General features: G+C 39.4%; 1 protein-coding gene across 3 annotated transcripts in view; it reads right to left on the bottom strand.

Annotated features, from left to right (window-relative positions):
• The window catches only part of COL21A1 (collagen type XXI alpha 1 chain), a 211668-nt gene that overhangs the window by 72952 nt on the left and 116275 nt on the right, over positions 1-22441 (bottom strand). For all 3 annotated transcript variants that reach the window (XM_037844101.1, XM_037844100.1, XM_037844102.1), the window contains 2 exons: positions 21717-21770; positions 21576-21629 (listed from right to left, as the gene is read on the bottom strand). In XM_037844101.1, the coding sequence (XP_037700029.1) occupies positions 21576-21629; positions 21717-21770 (108 nt within the window). The remainder of the gene's footprint in view (positions 1-21575; positions 21630-21716; positions 21771-22441) is intronic.

The raw sequence follows: 22441 nt of genomic DNA, 5'->3' as shown, positions 1-22441 counted from the left end.
CTTATTTGTTGCTTTAATGAGGATTCAATAGAGAAAAAAAAGTAAATGTGTGTGTTCAACCTTTCATCTTCATCTGGAAGCATTTTGATGCATCAGCAGTAACAGCCAGGGCAACTGGCCAGTAGAGAGGTGGTCAAAGCAGTCCACTGGCAGGAGACAGTAGGACAGACACAAGAAAAGGAAGACGCAAACTGAGTATAATCTCTGTCCACTGTCCCCATGGATATATTCCAGTGGGCGGCTTTTAACCCCCTGGGCAGGGTTACTGAGACCTCTTGTGTGGGGCCCCAACATTCATGACATGCTCTGTATTATTTTTAACCAATTTCATTCCTGACCCATTCTGGCTGATTGAAGGAAAATATGGAAATGTACTTCTCTAGTTATAGTTGGATATACTCTTTGTACCAGTTTGGATGTATTACTTCCCCCAAAACACCATGTTCTTTGATGCAGTCTTGTGCAGGCAGATGTATTAGTGGTGATTAGGTTGGAATCTTTGGATTAGGTTGTTTCCATGGAGATGTGACCCACCCAAATGTAGGTGATAACTCTGATTAGATAATTTCCATGGAGGTGTGGCGTCACCCATTCAGCGTGGGCCTTGATTAGTTTACTAGAGCACTATATAAGCTCAGACAGAAGAACTCAGTGCAGCAGCTGAGACAGACATTTTAAAGACGGCCGTTGGAAGCTGAAGCAGACATTTTAGAGAACGCCATTTTGAAACACAACCTAAGAGCAGCTAAGAGTGACATATTAGAGAACTGCTGCAGCCTAGAGAGGAATGTCCTGGGAGAAAGCCCTTTTGAAAGAAGAACTCCAGAGTAGATGCCAGCCACATGCCTTCCCAGCTAGACAGAGGTTTTCAGACACCATTGGCCATCCTCCAGTGAAGGTACCCGATTGTTGATGCCTTACCTTGGACACTTTATGGCCTTAGGACTGTAACTGTGTAACCAAATAAACCTCCTTTATAAAAGCCAATCCATTTCTGGTGTTTTGCAAAACGGCAGCATTAACAAACCGGAAAAGATTTTAGTACCAGAGAAGTGGGGTCCTGCTAAGTTTGCAAATACCATACATGTTGGAATGGCTTTTTACATGGATAAGGGGAAGATTCTGGAAGAACTGTGAGGACCTTGATGGAAAAGACCTAGACTGCTTGGAAAAGACTGTAAAAATATGAACTCTAAAGATACTTCCAATGAGGCCTTGAACAGAAATGTTGAACGTAGCGTTGCAAACTGAAGAAAGGTGATGTGTGTTTTTAAGTGGCAGAGAATTTGGCAAAATTGAGTCCTGGTGTCAGATGGGAGGCAGAATTTGAAAGCAACAAGCTGGGATATTTAGCTGAGGAGATCTTCAGACTACATGTGGAGGCTATAGCCTGGCTTCTACTTGCAGTTTACAGTAAAATGCGACAGGACAGAGATAAAATGAGAAATGAATTCTTGGGTACAAAGAAATAAAAAATTGATAGTTCGGAAGATTCTGGGCTTCCAGAAAGTGAAACCCCAGAGGCTACAGCCCCACATGTCCCACATGAGGACATAACCAAACATGGAACCCAACAGCCATTTCAGCACAAGCCAGGATTGGAGATGGAGTCATCCAGAAAGGATTTGTGGAAAGTCCTATTACCTGACGGGTTTGTTCCCTGTGTGCTTCATGCCAAGCCAATGAGATTTTAAAAGAACTGTATAGCCGGAACCATGGCTGGCAGACTGGAGGGGACAGAAGAACAAATTGCAGAAAAATATGTCTTCAAAGACAGAGCCATGGAGATTGAGGTCTGGAGTCAAGAGGTCTTGGGCTGGGAGAGTGGAGCAGCCCATGCACGTGGAAAGGGTGAGTTTGCCCCGGAAGCAGAGCACGGGACTTCTACCTCGATGCTCAGGAAGAGTGCTGCCACCCCAGGCCTCAGAGAGGGTGGAGCATATTACCTGGGGATTGGGGAGAGCCTGGCCACCACCCCACTGTTTGGAGAGGGGAGAGCCTTTGCCCCAGAGAGGCAGAGTCCAGGTGGCACCCCAATGTTTGAGGAGGGTGGGGCCGAGAAGGTGGTCTCCCCAATGTGTGGATATGTTGGAGCACTCACCCCAGCATTTGGAGAGAAAAGGGCTGCTACACAGGCCCTTGGAAAGAGTTAGACTCCCACTCTCTCAAGCCCCAAGGATGCAACGTCGTTCTGTAAATGACTCTCAGACTTTGAAATCTAATGGAGTTTGCCCTGCAGGATTTAGGAACTGTTTTCGTCCCTTAAGCCCTGTTTTCCTTACTGTTTCTCTTCATGGCATTGGGAATGTTTATCCTATGAATGTCCCTCCTTTGTATATTGGAAGCAATAACTTGGTCTAAGTTTCACACGTCCGCAGCCAGAAGAGAATTTTGCTATAGGATAGATCACGCCTTAACTGATTTTGATCGGATCTTGTTCTTACCTATTATTACTGAAATGATTTGAGTTTTGTGATATTGTGATGGAATGAATGCATATTGTATGTGGAAAGATCATGTCATTTTGGGGCCCAGGGGGTAAAATGTGCTGGTTTGGATGTTTTATGTCCCCCAAAACTCCATGTTCTTTGATGCAATCTTGTGGGGGCAGATGTATTAGTGTTGATTAGGTTGGAAACTATTGATTGAGTGTTTCCTTGGAAATGGATTCAATCAACTGTGGACAAGACCTTTGATTGGATAACTTCCATGGATGTATTACCCCACCCATTCAGGGAGTGTCTTTATTAAATCCCTGGAGCCATATAAAACAGCTGACAAATAGAAGGACTTCAGAGCAGCTGCAGCTGAGACAGATATTTTGAAGACAGCTGATAGAAGCTGACACTGACATTTTGGAGAACGCCATTTTGAAATGCAGCCTGGGAGAAAGGAGACGCCAGCCCTGTGCCTTCCCAGCTAGCAGAGGTTTTACAGATGCCAATGGCCTTTCTCCAGTGAAGATAACCTATTGTTGATGACTTATCTTGGACACTTTATGGCCTTAAGACTATAACTTTGTAACCAAATAAACCCCCTTTGTAAAAGCCAATCCATTCCTGGTGTTTTGCAAAACGGCAGCATTTGCAAACCAGAACACTCTTGATAAGATGGAATTTAGCTGGGCACTGGTACTTTAAACTACAGAAGAAAGGGGCAAACCAGGAGTCCCTATTAAGGCTAAATGAAGTCCCAGTTAAGCTTCTCTGCTCTGGCTACAGTGTATGGAAAACACAATCTGCAAACTTCAGTTAACTCAGAATGACAAACAGATCTCAGATGAAGTAGGAAGGAGATCAGGAGAATTCATATACATTCAGAATACAATTCAAGTTCTGGAAAAAGCTTCCATTATATGAATAAGCAAGATTTTATGATACATTTATAAAGCATGGCACCCATGTTAACATACAGCAGTTGGGGAGGGGGTTGTGTGCAAAAAGGAAAGAAACTATTGGAAAACACTAATACAATATCTACAAAAGCAAAAGCAGAACACAAGAAAGGGTGACCAAAGCACACTGTACTCAGCCAAGTTATTTCCCAGGTTTAAAAGCAACGGATAACAAAGAAGAGGTGGACTTGAACCAAAGCCTATCCACAATGGGCATGTAACAGAAAGCAAATTAATGCTACTGTATAGCCCCTGAGCCATTGGGTCATCTGTTACTACAGTACAGCTTAGCCTAAGCTAATTGATACAAAAATTTGTATGCTATAAATAGGAGGATGCCAAAACAATAGCATTGAAAAATATGTATGACTTTGCTTTGGAGCTAAGCAGTTAGCAGTGAAGAAGCAACCATTAGGGATTGCAAAGACGGTGATTCATGTAATGTATTACCTCTGCTTCTAATAATTTGTGCTTCAGTTTCCTAGCTACTAAAATCAATACCATGCAATGGGTTGGCTTAAAGAATGGGTATACATTGGCTCACAGTTTTGAGGCTAGAAGAAGTACAAAATCAAGGTGCCATCAAAGTGATACTGTTTACCAAAGACTGTGGCATTCTGGGGCTGGCTATCAGAGATCCCTGGACTTTGGCTTTTCTGTTACATGGCAATGCTCCTAGTGGCCTGCCCTGCCCTTTTCTTCTCCCCCAGTTTCTGTTGACTTTCAACTTCTGGTTGCTTCCTCTGACTTTTTCTCTCTATGTGGCCTTTCCCATAAGGCCCTCAGTAATAGGATTAAGACCCATCCTGAGTCAGGTGTGCCACACCTTAACTGAAGTAATCTCATTAAAAAGTCCTATTTACAATGGGTTCACACCTACAGGAATGGATTAAGCTTAAGACACCTTTTTCTGGGATACATAGCTCCAAACCACCACAACTTGCAAAAGCAAATAGCATATGAAATGAACTTATAGCTAGAGGTAAAGAAGAAAACAGAATGTTGGTATTATAAGTTGGTTGCTACTGACTGTATTTGATAGGGTACTATATGAAAGGTTGAGTTCAGAAATGTATTGGCCAGTTTGCAAGTAGTAAGAGTAGACAAAGTCTAAAAATCCTGGGACTTTTAGGATTGAGAGATACAATATTTTCCTCATTACTAACAATTAAATAATGAAATTGGAGACAGCCTTAAAAAAAAAAAAAAAAGGCCATCTAAAATTCAGCAATGACCAAAACAAGGGTGTGAGCATAAATACCATCCTTACGACCTCTGAATCAATTAAGGTCGATCCAACAGATCCTTTTAGCTGGACAAAATGGCTTAGGGAAATGAAACAAAAGGTGTGGTAGATGCCTGATAAATTTAAGTCACCCATTACTAAGTGTAGAGAGGGAGGCATGACTAAAACAGGATCATCCATACTGCTATTGACTGGACTCAAAGGTAAAAAATAAATTAATTAATTTAATTAATTGATTAATTAAAATTACAAACATACATATGCTTTAAGGAGAGTTGTACTACCAAAATAGCCACCAATATGATTAGAAAAAATACTGAAGAAGAACTTGTCCTGCCAATATTAAATTATATAATGAATTGAAAATAATTAAACTGTTTGGCAGTGGAGAAAATATAAACAGATCAATAGAATAGACTGGAAAGGCAAAAACAGCAGACCCAAATAAAAATGGGAAATGCAGTGATAAAAGACAGCTTGTCAAATAAATGAAAGCAAAACATGATATTTCATAAATACTGTTATGGAAATGGCTATCCATTTAGGAAAAAAAAGAGAAAACAATTTTAGTAGCTGTATACTAAAAATTAAAATTTTAATGGTTAAAAATAAAATAATAAAATTCTAAAAATCATGAGTAGTTACATTCAAAATCTTATAGTATGGAATTTTTCCATATAGGTCACAAACAGGAGAAAAATGACACCTATATATTCCAAAAACCAAGTCAAAACACATAATAAAAACTAGGAAAATATTCTACAAACAATTTGTAAAATGTGTACAAAAACAAATTTTAAAAAAGATGAACAGGTCAGTAGAAAAGGATATGAACAAATTACAAATTACAAAAGAAGGGACAAAATTGCCAAAAATCATATGACAAAATGATACTTCACTTCATTGCCAAATAAAGAAATGCAAATCAAACCATGTGCCAGTCTGAATGTATTGTGTCCCCCAAATGCCATTATCTTTGATGTAATCTTGTGTGGGCAGATGCTATCAGTTTTGATTAGATTTCTTTGAGTGTTTCTTTGGAGATGCACCCCACCCATCTGTGGGTGATGACACTGGATATTTCCATGGAGGCATGGCCCCACCCATTCAGGGTGGGCCTTGATCAGTAGAGCCATATAAATGAACCCCCTTTTATAAAAGCCCATCCATCTCTGGTGTTTTGCACTCCAGCAGCATTAGCAGACTAGAACAGATTTTGGTACCAGGAGTGGGGTGCTTTTGCTGCTGTGTTTGCAGATACCAAACATGTTGGAATGGCTTTTTAAATGGTTAAGGGGAAGATTCTGGAAGAACTGTGAGGAGCTTGATAGAAAAGGCCTAAACTGCTTTGAAGAGACTTTTGTGGAAATATGGACTTTAAAGATACTTCAACGAAGCCTTGAACAGAAATAATCTATGTGTTGTTGCAAACTGGAGGAAAGGAGATCCTTGTTTTAGAGTGGCAGAGTATTTGGCAAAATTGAGCCCTGGTGTCAGATGGAAGGAAGAATTTGAAAGTGACAACCTGGAATACTTAGCTGAGGTGATCTCCAGACTACTTGTGGAGGATGTACCCTGGCTTCTCCTTGCAGCTTATAGTAAAACGCAAGCAGAGAGAGATAAACTTAGAACTGAACCCTTGGATTCAAAGAAACAAGAGACTGATGGTTTGGAAAATTCCAGGCTTCCAGGGGGTGGAATCCCAGAAGCTACAGCCCAACATAAGGATTTAAATAAACATGGAACCCAGCCGCCATTTCAGTACAAGCCAAGATTGGAAAAGGAGTTAAGCAGAAAGGATTTGTGGAAAGTCCTATTGTCTGATGGCTTTGACCCCTGTGTGCTTCATGCAAAGCCAACAGAATTTTTGCGAGATCTTTACAGACAGAGCCGCTGCCAGTCGGGACTGGAGGAGAAAGACAAGGAACAAATTGAAGGAAAAATTTCTTCAAAGACAGAGCCATGGAGGCTGAGGTCTGGAGTACAGAGGCCTTGAGCTGGGAGAGTGGAGCAGCCCACACACATGGAAAGGGTGAGTTTGCCCTGGAGGTCAAGGGTGGGCATTCCACCTTGATGCTCTGGAAGAGTTTTGCCACCCAAGGTCCCAAAGAGGGTGGAGCACATTCCCAGGGAATTGGGGAGAGCCTGGCTGCCAACACACTGTTCTGAAGGGGTTGAGCATGTGCCCCAGAGATGGAAGGGAATCCGGGAGCTGCCCCGATGTTTGAGGAGGGTGAGGCCGAGAAGGTGGTCTCCCCAATGTGTGGATATGTTGGAGCACTCACCTAAGCATTTGGAGAGGAAAGGGCTGCCAAAAAGGCCCTTAGGAAGGTTAGGCTCCCGCTCTCTCAAGCCCCAAGGATGCAACATCATTCTCTAAATGACTCTCAGACTTCAAAATCTAATGGAGTTTGTCCTGCAGGTTTTAGGAACTGTTTTGGTCCTGTTAATCCTGTTTTTCTTACTGTTTCTCCTTATGGCAATGGGAATCTTTATCCTATGAATGTCCCTCCTTTGTATATTGGAAGCACATAACTTGTTCTAAGTTCAAAGATCCACAGCTAAAGGAAAATTATGCCTTAGGAATGACCACACCTATAACTGATTTTGATGAGCTCTTGTACTTAACTATTGTTTCTGAAATGATTCAAGTTTTTGTGATATTGTGATGGGATGAATGTATTTTGTATATGGAAAGATAATGTCATTTTGGGGTCCAGGGGGTGGAATGTGCCAGTTTGAATGTATTGTGTCCCCCAAATGCCATTATCTTTGATGAAATCTTGTGTGGGCAGATGTTATCAGTTTTGATTAGATTTCTTTGAGTGTTTCTTTGGAGATGTGCCCCACCCAACTGTAGGTGATAACTCTGATGAGATAATTTCCATAGAGGCATGGCCCCACCCATTTAGGGTGGGCCTTGATCAGTGGAACCATATAAATGAGCTGATGGACAGAGGCAACTCAGTGCAGCTGTGAGCAACATTTTGAAGAGGAGCCACAGCCAAGAGGGACACTTTGAAGAAGGCACAGGAGCTGCAGATGAGAGACATTTTGAAGACGGCCGTTGGAAGCAGACTCTTGCTCCGGAGAAGCTAAGAGAGGACAAATACCCCAAGTGCAACTATGAGTGACATTTTTGAGGGACTGCAGCCTAGAGAGGGATGTCCTGGGAGAAAGCCATTTTGAAACCAGAACTTTGGAGCAGACGCCAGCCACGTGCCCTCCCACCTAACAGAGGTTTTCCGGACACCATTGACCATCCTCCAGTGAAGGTACCTGATTGCTGATGTGTTACCTTGGATATTTTGTGGCCTTAAGACTGTAACCGTGTAACCAAATAAACCCCCTTTTATAAAAGCCAATCCATCTCTGGTGTTTTGCATTCCAGCAGCATTAGCAAACTAGAACAAACCAGTAACATTTTTTGGTGAAAATTAGAAAGTTTAATGAAAGCAAGTGCTGATAAGAGTGTGAGGAAAGATATTTTTATGCACTTACTGGGAAGTAAAAACATTCTGCAAGGTGAAAATAGGCCATTTCTATCAACATTTAAATAAAATTTAACCAATTTATCTAACATTACTGGGATTTTTCCTAGGAATTTACTGAGAAATATTTACTGAAAAATACATATAAGATGTCCATTATAGCTTGGTAGGTGGTGCTGGGGGTAAAAATGATGACAAAAATACAGGGCATTCCTAAGCCAGAGACTTCTTAAATTGCATAACACCAGACCCTGTATCATGTAGCTATGATTAATCTTGTGTTATAATTTATCCCCTATATTTGAGGTCCTTGCTATTCAAGGCTTTCATGGATCCTTCTATAATTTTCAGCTTTCCTCTAAACTAGAAAATTTTATTTGACTCTTTGCATTTAACAGTGACTATATTGAAATACAGTTACTTTATATGTGTCATTTCCTTTATTAGACCCTACCCTCTTTGAGGTCAGATTCTATTCTTAATTCATTTCTATTTGCTTTTGGTTGATGTTCCAGTTTGCTAAAGCTGCTATTATGCAAACTACCAGAAATGGATTGGCTTTTATGAAGGGGATTTATTTGGTTACAAGTTTACAGTTCTAAGCCAAAAAAGTGTCCCAACTAAGGCATCAACAAGAGGCTATCTGATGGCATCTAGAACACCTCTGTCAGCCAGGAGGACACATGGCTAGGTCTGCCGCTCTTTTACTCATAGGCTCTGGTTTCAAAATGGCTGTCTCCAAAGCGTCTCTGTCTTCTCTCTTAGCTTCTCTGAGGCAAACTCTGGGTTTCATCTTCAGCTTTGCATTTCCAAATGTCCTTCTGTCTGTATCTCCTAGCATCTCTGAAGGTCTCCAAGCATCTGGATGTGGTCCGTTCTAGCTCCTGTCTCTCTTCCTGAGCCTCTTAAAGAACTCCAGTGATCTAATTAGGACCCACCCTGAATGGGTGGGGCCACAACACCTTGGAAATGATCTAATCAAAATATCTCACCTATAGTTAGGTGAGTCACATCTCCATGGAATCAACCTAATCAAAAAGTCATACCGTAATCAAAAAGATTAAATTCCCCCACAAGATTGCATTAAAGAACATGGCTTTTCTGGGAAACATAATAAATCCAAATAGGCACAGTAAGTATGACCAATCTCAAGATTCTCTCTATTCTCAGGCCATGGGAGAATTATACTTTCTTGACCTCTTGAGGTTGGTGTGGCCTATACAATTTGCTCTAACTAAAGATAAGCAGAAGTGGTTTGAAAGCCAGTGCTTGAATCTCCACACACATGCTCCTATAACTGATTATAATTTAGATGGTGAAACTTAAAAGTTAACCAGGGTCTCTATGTGAGGAAAATGGGGAAATAAATATGCTATCTGATGCGTGTTTTAGTTTCCTAGGCTGCTCAAGCAAATACCATGAAATGAGTTGTCTTTAACAATGGGAGTTTAATAGTTTGTGGTTTTGAGGATAAAAGAAAGTCCAAATCAAGGCATCATTAAGGCGATGCTTTCTCCCTGAAGACTATGGCATTCTGGGGCTGGCGGCCAATGATTCTTGGCTCTTCTGTCTCGTGGCAAGGCACATGGTGGCATCTCCTGGTCTCTCCCTTCTCTTCCAGGGTCCATTGATTTCAGCTTCTTACTTTCTGTGACTTTTTCTTTCTGAGTTTCATTCTGCTTATAAAGGACTCCAACAATAGGATTAAGAACTATCCTGAATGAAGTTCATCGCACTTTAACTGGAAGTAGCCTCATCAAAAGGGCCTATTTACAGTAAGTTCACACCCACAGGACTGGATCAAATTTAAGAAAATGTTTTTCCAGGGTACAGACAGCTTCAAACCACACACTCCACCCTCTGGACCCCCAAAATATATGTTCTTTCTACATGCAAAATACATTCATTCCATCACAATATCACAAACACCTTAAGTCATTTCAGAAACAATGTTTAGTACAAAGTCTCATCAAAATCATTTATGGATATGGCCTGTCCTAGGGCATAATTTCCCTTTGTCTGAGGACCTGTGAAACCTAGGGAACAAGCTGTCTGCTTCTGACATACCATGGACAGACAGGCATAGAATAAACATTCTCATTCCAGAATGGAGAAATTGGAAGGAAAACTGGGGTTATGGGTCCCAAACAATTCTGAAAACCCACAAGGCATATTCTATTAGATTTCAAGGTCTAAAAGCCATCTTTGGAATGATGTTGCGTCCTCTAGGCCTGATAAAGCATTGGCCCCACCCCTTCCAAGAGCTTGCACAGTGGCCAGGCACTCCCGGAACACTGGCGCACAGGCTCCACCCTCTCAAAGCAGTGGGGTGACAGCACTCTTCCTGAACAATGGGGTAGAAAACCCACCTTCTCTAAGCACTGGGTCAGACTCACCCTTTCCAAACACGTGCGTGTACCCACTCTCTTGGCCTAAGAAGATGTCTTTGGTCCAGACCTCAGCTTCCATGGTTCTGCTCTTGAAGTGATTTCTCTTTCAATTTGTCCCTTCTCTGTCCCTTTTATTCCAGGCTGGTAGTGGTTCCATTCATACAAATTGCACAAAAAACTTCTCTGTTTTGCATATAGTTCGCAGGGGTCCAATCCATCAGAGAGTAGGACTTTCCACAGAATCTTACTTGATAACTGCACCTCCAATCCTGGACTTGCACAGAAATGGCTGACTGGTTCTATGTTCAGTTAAACCCTCACATGAAGCACCAACTTCTGGGGATTCACTTTCCAGAAACTCAGAATTTTCCAAACCATCAATTTCTGGTTTCTTTCTGCCCAAGAGTTCAGTTCTCAGTTGATCCCTTTACTCTCACATTTTACTATAAGCTGCAAGGAGAAACCAGGCTGCACTTTCCACACTTAAACTTGGAAATCTCCTCAGCTAAATATCCAACTATATCATTCTCAAGTTCTGCCTTCCATCTGACATCAGAACTCCATTTCAGCAAGTTCTCTGCCACGTTAAAACAAGGATTGCCTTTCTTTCAGTTTCTAACAACACAGTTATCATTTCCTTCTAAGGCCTCATTGGAAATACTTTAAACATCCATATATATATATATACCAACAGATAGCCCTTTTCTATCAAGCACCTCACAATTCTTGCAGCCTCCACCCACTACCCAATTCCAAAGCTGTTTCCACATTTTTGGTATTTGCATTAGCAATACCCCACTCTCCTGGTACCAAAAATCTGTTTTAGTTTACTAGACTGCTCAAGCAAATACCATGAAATGGGTCAGGTTAAACAATGGGAATTTATTAGCTTGCAGTTTTTGGCTAAAAGAACATCCAAATCAAGGCATCAACAAGGTAATAGCTTCTCCCTGAGGAATGTGGCATTCTGGGGCTGGCTGCCTGTAATCCTTGACTCCTCCATCATATGGGAAGGCACATGGCAGTGTCTCCTGGTGTCTCCCTTCTCTTCCAGGTTTTGTTGATTTCAACTTTTTACCTCCTGCAGTTTTCTCTCTCTGTCTGAGCTTCATTCCACTTATAAAGGACTCTAGTAATAGTACTAAGACCCATCCCGATTGAAGTTGAGTCACATTTAACTGAAGTAGCCTCATCAAAAGGCCCTACTTACCATGGGTTTACACACACAGGAAAGATTAAATTTAAGAAAATATTTTTCTGGGATACATACAGCTTCAAACCACCACAATGAGCAATAAATCTTTACTGTTTTAAGCCATGGGAACTTGGGGTTTGTTTGTTATTGCAGCATAACCCAGTCTACCCTGGCTGACACCTTGCTTCTGATTCATGATTTCCTGACTATATGAAATATTATTTCCCAATACATGGTAAACTCAAGTTCTCAAAGAAAATGCCAATAAAGCAATTATTTGGGGGAATCATACCCTTGGTCTTATCTGAGTATATAAGAGATTAGAGTCAAAGAGAATCCAGATGGTAAGATGGTTCCATTTCACACAAGTTGCCTCCAAGCCTCTCAGAGCTGATGAATATGCACCTGTTGAGCTTGTCAATCTCACAAATTGACCTAGAGTCATAGTCTCCAAAGTCAAGTCAAAATTACTTACTTGGTTTGGAAGAGAATATTATAACTACTATTTATTAAATCTAATTCTTTTAAATTTTCTTTTTATGTGTACGTCTTAATGTACATAATGTTTTTAGCAGTATAGGCCAAATAATTCACACACATAGAGATTCATGCCCCAAAGCTTCTACTGCAAAGGTTTTACAATTTAAGAGTCTGAGGACCAATGATTTAGGGTGAACTGTTTCTCTTTCCTCAAGAAGGATGAATGAATATTCTCTCAGGGCACAATCAGCATGACCTAGGGTATCACACTGCCAACTCTTTCCCCACCCATCTACCTACCTCTTGAGAGGCATTCTAGGATCCTTCTCACCATGCAGGTGATAGCATGAAAGAGGCATAAATCACACCCTAAAAATCTATCCTCTCAATGACAACAGTACAAACAGCCCATTTCTAAAATGGGCAAAGATATGAAAAGACCTTTTTCCAAAGGAGAAATACAAATGTCTAAAAAACAAATGAAAAAATGTTTGTCTTCACTATTAGGGAAATGCAAATCAAAACCACAATGAGATATCATCTTATACCAAAAAGAATGGATGCCATTAAACAAACAGGAAACTACAAATGCAGGAGAGGATGTGGACAAATTGGAACTCTTATTCATTGCTGGTGGAAATGTATAATGGTACAGCCACTGTGGAAGATAGTTTGGCAGTTCCTCAGAACCTAGATATTGCGTTACCCTATGATCTGGCAATTTCACATCTTGGTATATACCCAGAAGATCTGAAAGCAGTGACACAAATAGGCATTTGCACACCAACGTTCTTGGCAGCATTGTTCACAATTGCCAAGAGATGGAAACAATCCAAATGTCCTTCAATAGAAGAGTGGATAAATAAAATGTGGTATATACATATTACGGAATACTATGCAGTAGTAAGAAGGAATGAGGTCCTGAAACATAACAACATGGTTGAATCTTGAAGAAATAATGCTGAGTGAAATAAGCCAGACATAAAAGGAGAACTATTGTATGCACCACTAATGTGAACTTCTTGAACAATGTAAAATAAGTGTCTTATAATGTAGAATATAGGGGACCTAGAGATAGGCAGAAGCTAGTGAAGAGGGAATGGTAACCTAAAATGCACAGACATTATAATGAGGGCCAGCTGAAAGGTATGGGAATGGACAGGGGTGACGACTGTTCGTTAATGGGATTGTAAGTATCAGTGATGCATGGAAGGAGAACATGATCGAAAGTGGTTGTTTAAAGGCATGTATCCCACAGATTAGCACTACAAATATAAATAAGTGTTTGAATAATGTACTTACAAAGTACAACATTGGTACAAAGAGTTAACAATAGAGTGATATATGGAAAAACTACCCATTAATATTATAGACTATATTTAATAGGAATACCTTACCAGCACTACACTAATATTAGGGATGAATAATTAGGGGCTGATAAGAGTTTGGGGATGTTTTGTGTTATAATTGTTTGTTATAATTGATGATGATTGTACAACTAAGTGAATATAAGGTGAGATACTGACTTTATCTTGAACAGAATATATGGTATGTGAAATTAGGAACCCCCTACTTAATAGATCAAGCCCTCGATCTTGAGGCTCCCTCATGTGAAACTTATGGCTATAAAAGGGAGGCTAAGCCTTCCTATAATTATGCCTAAGAGGCACCTTCAGAGAACTCTTCTGTTGCTCAGGTGTGACCTTTCTCTCTCTAAGCCCAACTCAGCAAATAAATTCAATAACCACCCTCCCCACCCCCACCATCACGAGGGACATGACTCCTGGGAATGAGCCTGGCCTTGGCAATGAGGAATTGAAATGCCTTCTTGACTAAAATGGGAAAAAGAAAGGTAAGAAAATAAGTTTATAGTTGCTAAGAGATCTGAAACAGTCGAGAGGCTTTCCTGGAGGTTATTCATATGCAAGCTCCAGCTAGATAGCTCAAATGGCCAAAGTATGCCAGGCCCTAAACAACAGTAGTCCTGAAATACCTAGGTCCCTATTTGATACTCAATAAAAGTTTCACTCACTAAGTTTATTTTTCGGAAACTTAAATCCCCCAGCATGTTCCTATGCCAGACAAATCCTAAAACCCAGAGGCAACAGCCTCTTTAAGAACATCAACCAGATGCAGCCCCCTTCCCCATAATGTCAACATCAGTTTTTAATATGAACAAGGTAGGATGGTCACTGCCTAACACCCCCTGAAGATTGAGAAAGTAATTAAATGAGAGGAAAGGGTAGCAACAGACAAGATACGATTTAACAAAGGATTACCAACACTATATATATATTTTTTCTAGATGGTAGGGCATTAGAATAGCTAGAAGGAAATAACTGAAATGTTGGAACTGTAACCCATAACATTCTTTGAAATTTGCTCTATAGCTACTCATTAAATTATACTCTGAAAGTTACCACCTTTCTGTATGTATATTTCACAATAAGGAAATAAATGAAATTGTGGAACTGTAACCTATAACATTCTTTGAAATTTGCTCTCCACTTGTTAAATAGTACTTTGAAATTTATCATTGTTCTGTATATGTTAAATTTCACAATAAAAATATATTTAAAATAACAAACTATCCTGGCCAAAGCAGAAAAATGATGTGAAAATAAAGTCATATTGGGAGCAATGCATATCATTTTCACTCCCTGATCCATGAGTAACTTCAGACAAATGACATAAGCTCTTAATTTCTCCATTTCCTAAATTGTAAAATAGGGATAATTTACTTCACAATTAATATAAAATGGGCCTACTACCACTTACTCTATTAACTTCATTGTACCTTTTGTGAGGACTGCATGTGACAAAGAATGCATATGGATAATACAAATGTAAACTGATGTAACTAAAGAAACTATCTAGGAATAAAATTGAAAAAATGTAGCACACAACAGTAAACATCCTCAAGCATGATGTCACCCAATACATTAGGCCTTACACACTTCAGTGGCTCCTTCTCCTCTTGCTCAGATGAGAAAACAAAGTCTAGGTCCTACTGAGGCTGAGGAAATAGTGACTTTTGGGAACTGTTTGAATCTACTAAAATGTTTCCTCTCTCTAACACAGTGATGGCATTCCCTTGGGCTTTGGCATCACTACTGGACTACCAAGTATCGAAACAAAGTACAGTTATTCCTTCCACATGACAAATTTCCCAATCACAGTTTTGACATACTGCAAGTTGGCATAAGAAATTAAATGGGAATTTGGGGGGAGTTTTGGGGAAGCCACAGGCAACATGTGAAGGCCAGCAGATGACACAGAAAAAGTTCCGCAACTCAGAAATGCATAAAATATGTGCATATATAATCCAGATTTTCCAGTAAGGTACTATAAACACCCCATAAAAAAAAAAGAAGAAAAAATTCAGCTGCCTTCTTTGTACAAAGGGAAGGCTTAAATATTTTATGTGGATTTTCCAGATAGTGGGATCACCATGCCCCTAACCCCCACGACGTGGAAGGGATAACTGCAGATTCCTGAGCCCCCTACTTGAGCGTCACTGCAACAGCTTCTCAATAGCCATACAATGGAGCACAACCAAAGTGGAAATGAGAAATTGAGTTTAGAACAACAAAATACGAAACACTCTGTAAAAATTCAATACAAAGTTTTGAGTTTTCCAGTAACACTAGTAGTGAAAGAGAAAAAAGACAGAGAAAGGCATAGCAGCCAATAAATGAAGCATAACATGGAATAAATCATTCTTCATAATAAACTGAGATGCTGAATAAATTATAGAGCCTTAAAAGAAAGGGGGTTGAAAGATAAGGAAATAATTAAGACTTTGCAAAAGCAGGTAGAGAAGTAGAGAAACTTGAGAGCTCAATACTACATGTAAAGGATGGACATACAAAAAAACTCAGTACCATAGAAGCTATTTAGGGAAGACCCACAACTAGTGCTTCTGTAGAAGAAAAACCTCTAGGAAAGGATATAGGAAAAGGGAAAATTGTAGTACCACCCTTTCCTTAAAAAGCAAATAAAGTCTTTCTGAAAATCCCTGGTTGTAATGGTTATTTCATAATTTCTCCAGATACAGATGGAGCAAAATATTTGGTCAGAAAACAGAATGGGTATATGTATGTGTATATGTTTATGTATTCAGTAATATTTATGCTCTTTATTATAGTAACATTAATTATATCAATGTCAGTGTTACTATAATTATTACATATTTAGAGATTTAACATGAAAATTTCTATTATATAATTTTGTCTTAATATTACAATGATTGACTCAATTAGCATTTTAAATGTACTTGGTATTAGCTTTTCTATATTATATTTTGTATATATAACATATGTAACGTACAGTAGCAGAAACATCTCTCTTTTTCATAGTTTTATTCAGGGCTGGTTATAAGTTCCTAAGTATTTAGTACCTTTCCATAGCTCTGTTGGGGAAGTACTCTCTAAGGAAATGACATTTGTAGTGAGAGCTGAATGGTGAAAGGAACTAGCCTTGATAAAACTGGTGCAGGAGTGCTCCAGGCAGAGGGAGCAGTCAGTGCAAAAGTTCAGGGACTTTGTCAAGAGATAATGAACAAAACAAAAGCTATTGTGACTGAGGGGTAGGGGCTAGATCAAGAAAAGTAAGAGTCAAGGCAAGTTGTTCAGTTTCAATTCAAGTCAGGTACGGAGCCATTTGCGAATATTATGCAGCAAAGTGACAAAATTAATCAACATTTTTAAAAGATATTTTAAAAGATCTACTGTGTAGAATGTAATTTAACAGGCAAGAGCAAAGCAAAGAGACAGATCAAGAGGCAACTGTGCTAGCTCAGACTTGGATTAAAATGATAGCAGTGGAATTGATGAGAGGGAGTTGGACCCACACTCTGGATGTGAAGCCGTCAATAATCACTGATGGACCAGATATGGGATATGAAGAAAGGAACCTGTCTCGATGTCCAAGGAAGTGATGTTATTTATTGGGATTTGCGAAACTGGGGAAGAAAAAAATGGAAGGGTATCAACAGATCTTTTGGTTATGTTTAACTCTGAGATCCCTTTAGACAACGAAGTGGATATAGAAAGAAGGAGTTGGATATGTGAGTCAGGAGCTCAAGATGGCATTTCGACTAGAGAGTTATTTGGGACTGATTTTATGTAGATAGGATTCAGAGCCATGTGATTGGATGAGATCATACTGAGAGGGAGAATCCAATCAAAAAAGTGGACAGGACACAGGACTAAACCATAGAGCACCCCAATAGTTAGTGGATAGATGAGGAGGAGCCAACAATTAAACTACAGAAAGGAAACCAGTAAAGGCGTATGGTATCCCAGAAGCCAAGAGAAGAAAGTGTCCCAGGAAGGGGGGAATAGTCAACTGTATCAAATACTGCTGAGACATACAGCAACATAAGAAGAGATAACTGGAAAACCCTGACTATAGGATTGGAAAGATGGTAGACACTGATGATCTAAATACGCAACAGAAGGTTGGGATGGAAATCCTACTGGGGTGGTTTAAAGAAAGAAAGGGAATTGAGAAAGTGCAGAGAACATATGCAAACATTTTTCAAGTACTTATACTGTGATAGGAAACAGAAATAGGGTGGTAGCTAAAAGGAAGCTAAGTGGTCAAAGAAGGGAGTTTTGTTTGGTTGGTTTCAGATGGGTCATCTGTTGCACTATTGGGAATTTTAACTAGAGAAGAAAATAAACGAGACATAGTGGAGAAGGGTTAATTAATAAATCCAAGTAATGGAGAAGAATGGACAAGAGGAGGGTTGAACAACAGATATGGACAGTTCATCTGGGAAGGCAAAATACAGGTGCATATACAGGTAAGAGAGTAGATGCATGGGAAGAAGTTTAGGGAATTCCCATCTCATTGCTTCAGATGGAACACTTAAACATTTAGTAAAAGGATAAAGGATAAACCAAACGTATTTCCAAAATGTTTACTTCAGGTAATCAGTAGAATGGTGCTCCCAATAACAAATCATCACCACCATCACCACCACCACCACTACTACCACAACCACCCCTAATCCTGAGTGTTCAATTTGGGCCAAGCACACGTGTGACCTCTCACTTTCCAAATGATGAAAACCAGGTTCAAAGAGATTAAGTGGCATGCCTTGGGGTTAAGCAGTCTGAATTCAGAATCTGAGTGTGTAACTGCTCTAAGCTGCAATCCCTCCCACTCCACCCACACATGTCAGTGTTTGGACAGTGTGCTATCAGAAAGAAGCATGGGTAGGTAACTCTCTATTTATGATAAAACAGAAAAAAGAGGCAACTTTTCTAAGCCAGTCCTATTTCTCCCTCCTATGTCATTATTGACTTTTTAATTTTTAAAACTTTTTTTTTGCCTCCAGGAACATTGCAAGAAGAAAAGATGTTATTTATACCACTAGCATAGTAAGAGTTAATAGACTATTACCTAACAACCCTATTACCTTGGTCCCTTACCACTGGTCTCAAAGTGTGTGTATTAGGGGATTGCCATAATTATGAACCACTATATAATAAAAATCACTGTAAAATTATTCAGTCTTTTGACATTGGAAGCACAGATAACAAAAGAGATTTATTAAGTAGGGAAGTCCCACCCATCAAATGATGCTCTGACATAAATTCTGAGGACAATAGGAAAGTGAGGTCTTGACCATTTGAATGTTAAATGCTCAAAGATAAAAAACAAAATGTATGATTTATTCAATAACAATAACTTAGGTATAATTAATGTAGTCTATTTGTTAAACCCTGAGAAAACAAGTGTTGACTTTGTACTAACACTGGCTAGGTTAAAAAATAAATTATTAATACTTCTTGTGTCTCCAGAATTGAGTTTACCATTGAAAAGTCTCAGATTCAATTCTAAAACTCATAGATACATATCAATTAACTAACACTGCCAAATATGTTTGAACAAAATATATTTCTCTGCACAATTGAAATATATTAGGTTCTCTTAAGGCTGAAGGACTATTTTTGCAGGGTTTAAATTATTTCTTAGATTCCAAAGAATAATTTTAAAGCATTTAATAAAATGAGTTGCCAATTGAAGACCATTTGCTGATTAAGTGTCCCTTTTGATTCTGTAAATTCAGGAAAAATACAACATCGACAAACATTCTATTTTCTGATATGTGGAGAACAAATGTTAAAGTCAGCCAGAAGTACATCTAATTTTAATGATTTTAAGTGGAACCTCCTACTATGGGAGTCTTTGGAAGAAATCCACAAAACAGAAATTGTTCTGGGAACTATCCTAATGGAGAACAGTGTTAAAGTGTGGAACAATCTCCCAAAGGCCACTGGTTATGCCCGGAAAAATATCCATCGTTGTCACAAGTCCAGGCCACCTCATGGGTATATTTTTTAACCTTCCCATTTCTGAGACTCAAGGAAACATATCATAACAGAAGAATCAAGGAAAAGCCTTTAACTAACTTGCTAACTTATTTTAACTCTAAATAAAGAACCCTCTAAAGTCATACGGAATGTGAGGAGGAAATTTGACAGCACATGGTGATTTTAGGCTCACAATGACTGTGTCTAATTAGTTTATGCCTAAAGGATGAATTTCAGGAAAACAATCAACTCTAAATAAAATTATTAGTGAACTGAAAACAGGCATTTGCATAAACGTGTATCTGATTTATCATATCCAATAGAATGTAAGCTTTGTAAAATTCATGCACCTCTATTTAAAAGATGGTACAATGACCCAAAACAATCGAGCAGTTAGTTTAAGATGCAACTGACAGAATTATTGTTATTCCTTTACTTTTAAATATGGTACCTTTATCCCCAAGAAAATTTACTACAATTCTTTTAAAATGGACAAATAAAAAGCTCCCTTTTTATATCTGGTCTCTAAAACCCAACTAAAGGGAAAAATAAAATTCATTCACTCATTCATACATACATATATTCAAACATCACCCCGCCACCCCCCAAACCAGGATTTGTGCGAATGCTGAAGAGAGCAAGGCTGGCATCTCCTCGAAACAGGTATCCTCCTCTTCTCAGAGGAAGCCCGAGGTCATGGAGGAGGTCAGGCTATCTCCTATGCCTGGGTAGATGAGGGCCTCCTGTTCCTGTCTGGCTGACCTGCTCCCCTCATCTCCAAGAATTCCTCATTCAACACTGGCAGCGGTTGCTCAGTGGCTAAGACGACTCATAGAGCAGGACCACAGAGTAGACAAGTAGATTACATATTAAGTCTTTCATAAGTCTATCAATGATGGCTGCTGCCTTCCTCCTCTGGCCTATTCCATCTTCTCCCTCTTTCCTTTCTAATCACTAACCCTCCTGTTGTCCTGGTGACCACTCTAGCCCGTGACTTGCCCGCTAATCATGCCAGACCACCCCAGGCTGCATCCCAACCACAACCATGCTACTTGATGAACAAAACAGAACAAAAACAGCCTTCATTTAAGAAAAACTCTGTGTCAGGAGCCATGCTAAGTATTTTTCACACCTTATCTCATTTAATCTTCATAGTAAACCTATAACAAAATTCCTACTTCGTCAATGAAGGAAACAAGATTCAGAGACATTAAGTAACTTGTCCAAGATCAAACAGCTTTAAAAGTGACAGAGCCATCAGACTCCAGAGATTGTACTTTTAACAGCCACATTTTTCCAAAACCTACATGAATACCCACTGAAAACATAAAATTGATGTAAATAGTCTAGATCAGTGTTTCTCAGATGTGAATGTTGTATGTATAATTTTTAAAAGTTAATAATTTTGCAAGCATTGCAGTTAGAAAATTACTATAGATTCTTACCAAGATCAAACAGCAAAATGCCTTCACAGAATTTAGAAATAAGATTGTGCTTTAAGAATTAAGCTAACAAATCAACATGGGGATCTTAGCATACATAAATAGGCATCTTGGACATTGTCTAGCTACCAGAGCTGTAGGCCTTGGCTGCATCCCTGGGGGTGGAGGCTATAACACATATATTTAAAAAATATGTAGTTCAATAGGAAACTTGGCAAATCTCAGACTCCTGAAAAGGAGAGCTGGTAATGCAAATATCATCTGTCCCCATCCGAGCCCTCCGGCCTCCTGTCACATAGATATCTATTGTGGAGATGGACACAGGAGCATCTGGCTATCAGAAGCTAACACGGTTATACCTCCCACGGAGCTTAGCCACAGGGAGAGGACATGGGGTCAGGGAAATGGCAATGTCTGTGCCATCTGCCAATCATTTACCTAGTAATAAAAGCCTTCTGTGAGCTTTATTGGTTAATGGCCATTGACAAGTTTCTGAGCCCAGAAATCTTGGAATTCATCAAGGTGAACACTATTAAGTGGGACTGTTGTAAGTAACATCCTTAGTCTCCTTCAAATGACCAAAAATACTAGTCACGTTTTTGTGTATTTTACCTTTTCACCATCTCTCCCTGGTTCTCCTTTGTAACCTGGTGGTCCTCGAATTCCCTAAATTAATCACAAAATAAAATTCTGTTAATTTTTTGTATTTACTAGAAATAATGTCTCTAAAATGTATATGAATAGATCACATACTTGTATCCCTGGTGATCCTGGAACACCTGGCGATCCTGTGATTCCCTGATATCCCTAAAGAAAAAATAAATAAGAAATAATTAATAGTTCATCACAGGCACAAAGAGCAGCCCTTCATTTCAGGATCCATTCCTTTTCCAAGTTTCTTACATCAAAGCCTTCACTTTGTGACTGTTCAAGAAACCAAACCAATAAAACATTAAATGCTAAATAAGGACTTCAGATCTTAAGTCTTAAGAAGAACAAAATTATCCAGAAATCCTAATGTTTAAAAGGAATGTTTTGAGAAGAAAATATACAAAGCCAGTGCTCTACAGCTCCTAAAGAAATGTTCTGCATGTCAGGAACATTTCAAGAGAAAAACACCTAAAAAGATTAAGACGATTAAGCAATGCAAAACATTTTCAAACTACCTGATTAATGGCCATCAGAGTTCATCTCTGGAATAAATTGAGTCTTCCAAAATGTTATTCTTCAGATTAAGTCTATAACAAACTTTAGACTGCTCATTTTAGAAAGCTGCTGATGTTAAACCCAAGAATGTGACAACCATCAGGCTGTGACACGTTCCCCTTTCCAAGGCTGAGGTGCCTGGGATGCCAGGGTCACCTTCCTCTCTCACTGCTTACACAGCCCTCCAGAAACTGAACCCTCTATAAAACAGCACAATTTTTTTTAAACGGAGAGAAGCTATGCATTCTTCACACAGCACACAGCACCAAAAG

This window comes from Choloepus didactylus, chromosome 7 (genome assembly GCF_015220235.1).
Source record: "Choloepus didactylus isolate mChoDid1 chromosome 7, mChoDid1.pri, whole genome shotgun sequence".
In the NCBI taxonomy this organism is placed as follows: domain Eukaryota; kingdom Metazoa; phylum Chordata; class Mammalia; order Pilosa; family Megalonychidae; genus Choloepus; species Choloepus didactylus.
Note: the sequence above shows the minus strand (reverse complement) of the source record. Positions and strands in the feature narration are given on the sequence as shown.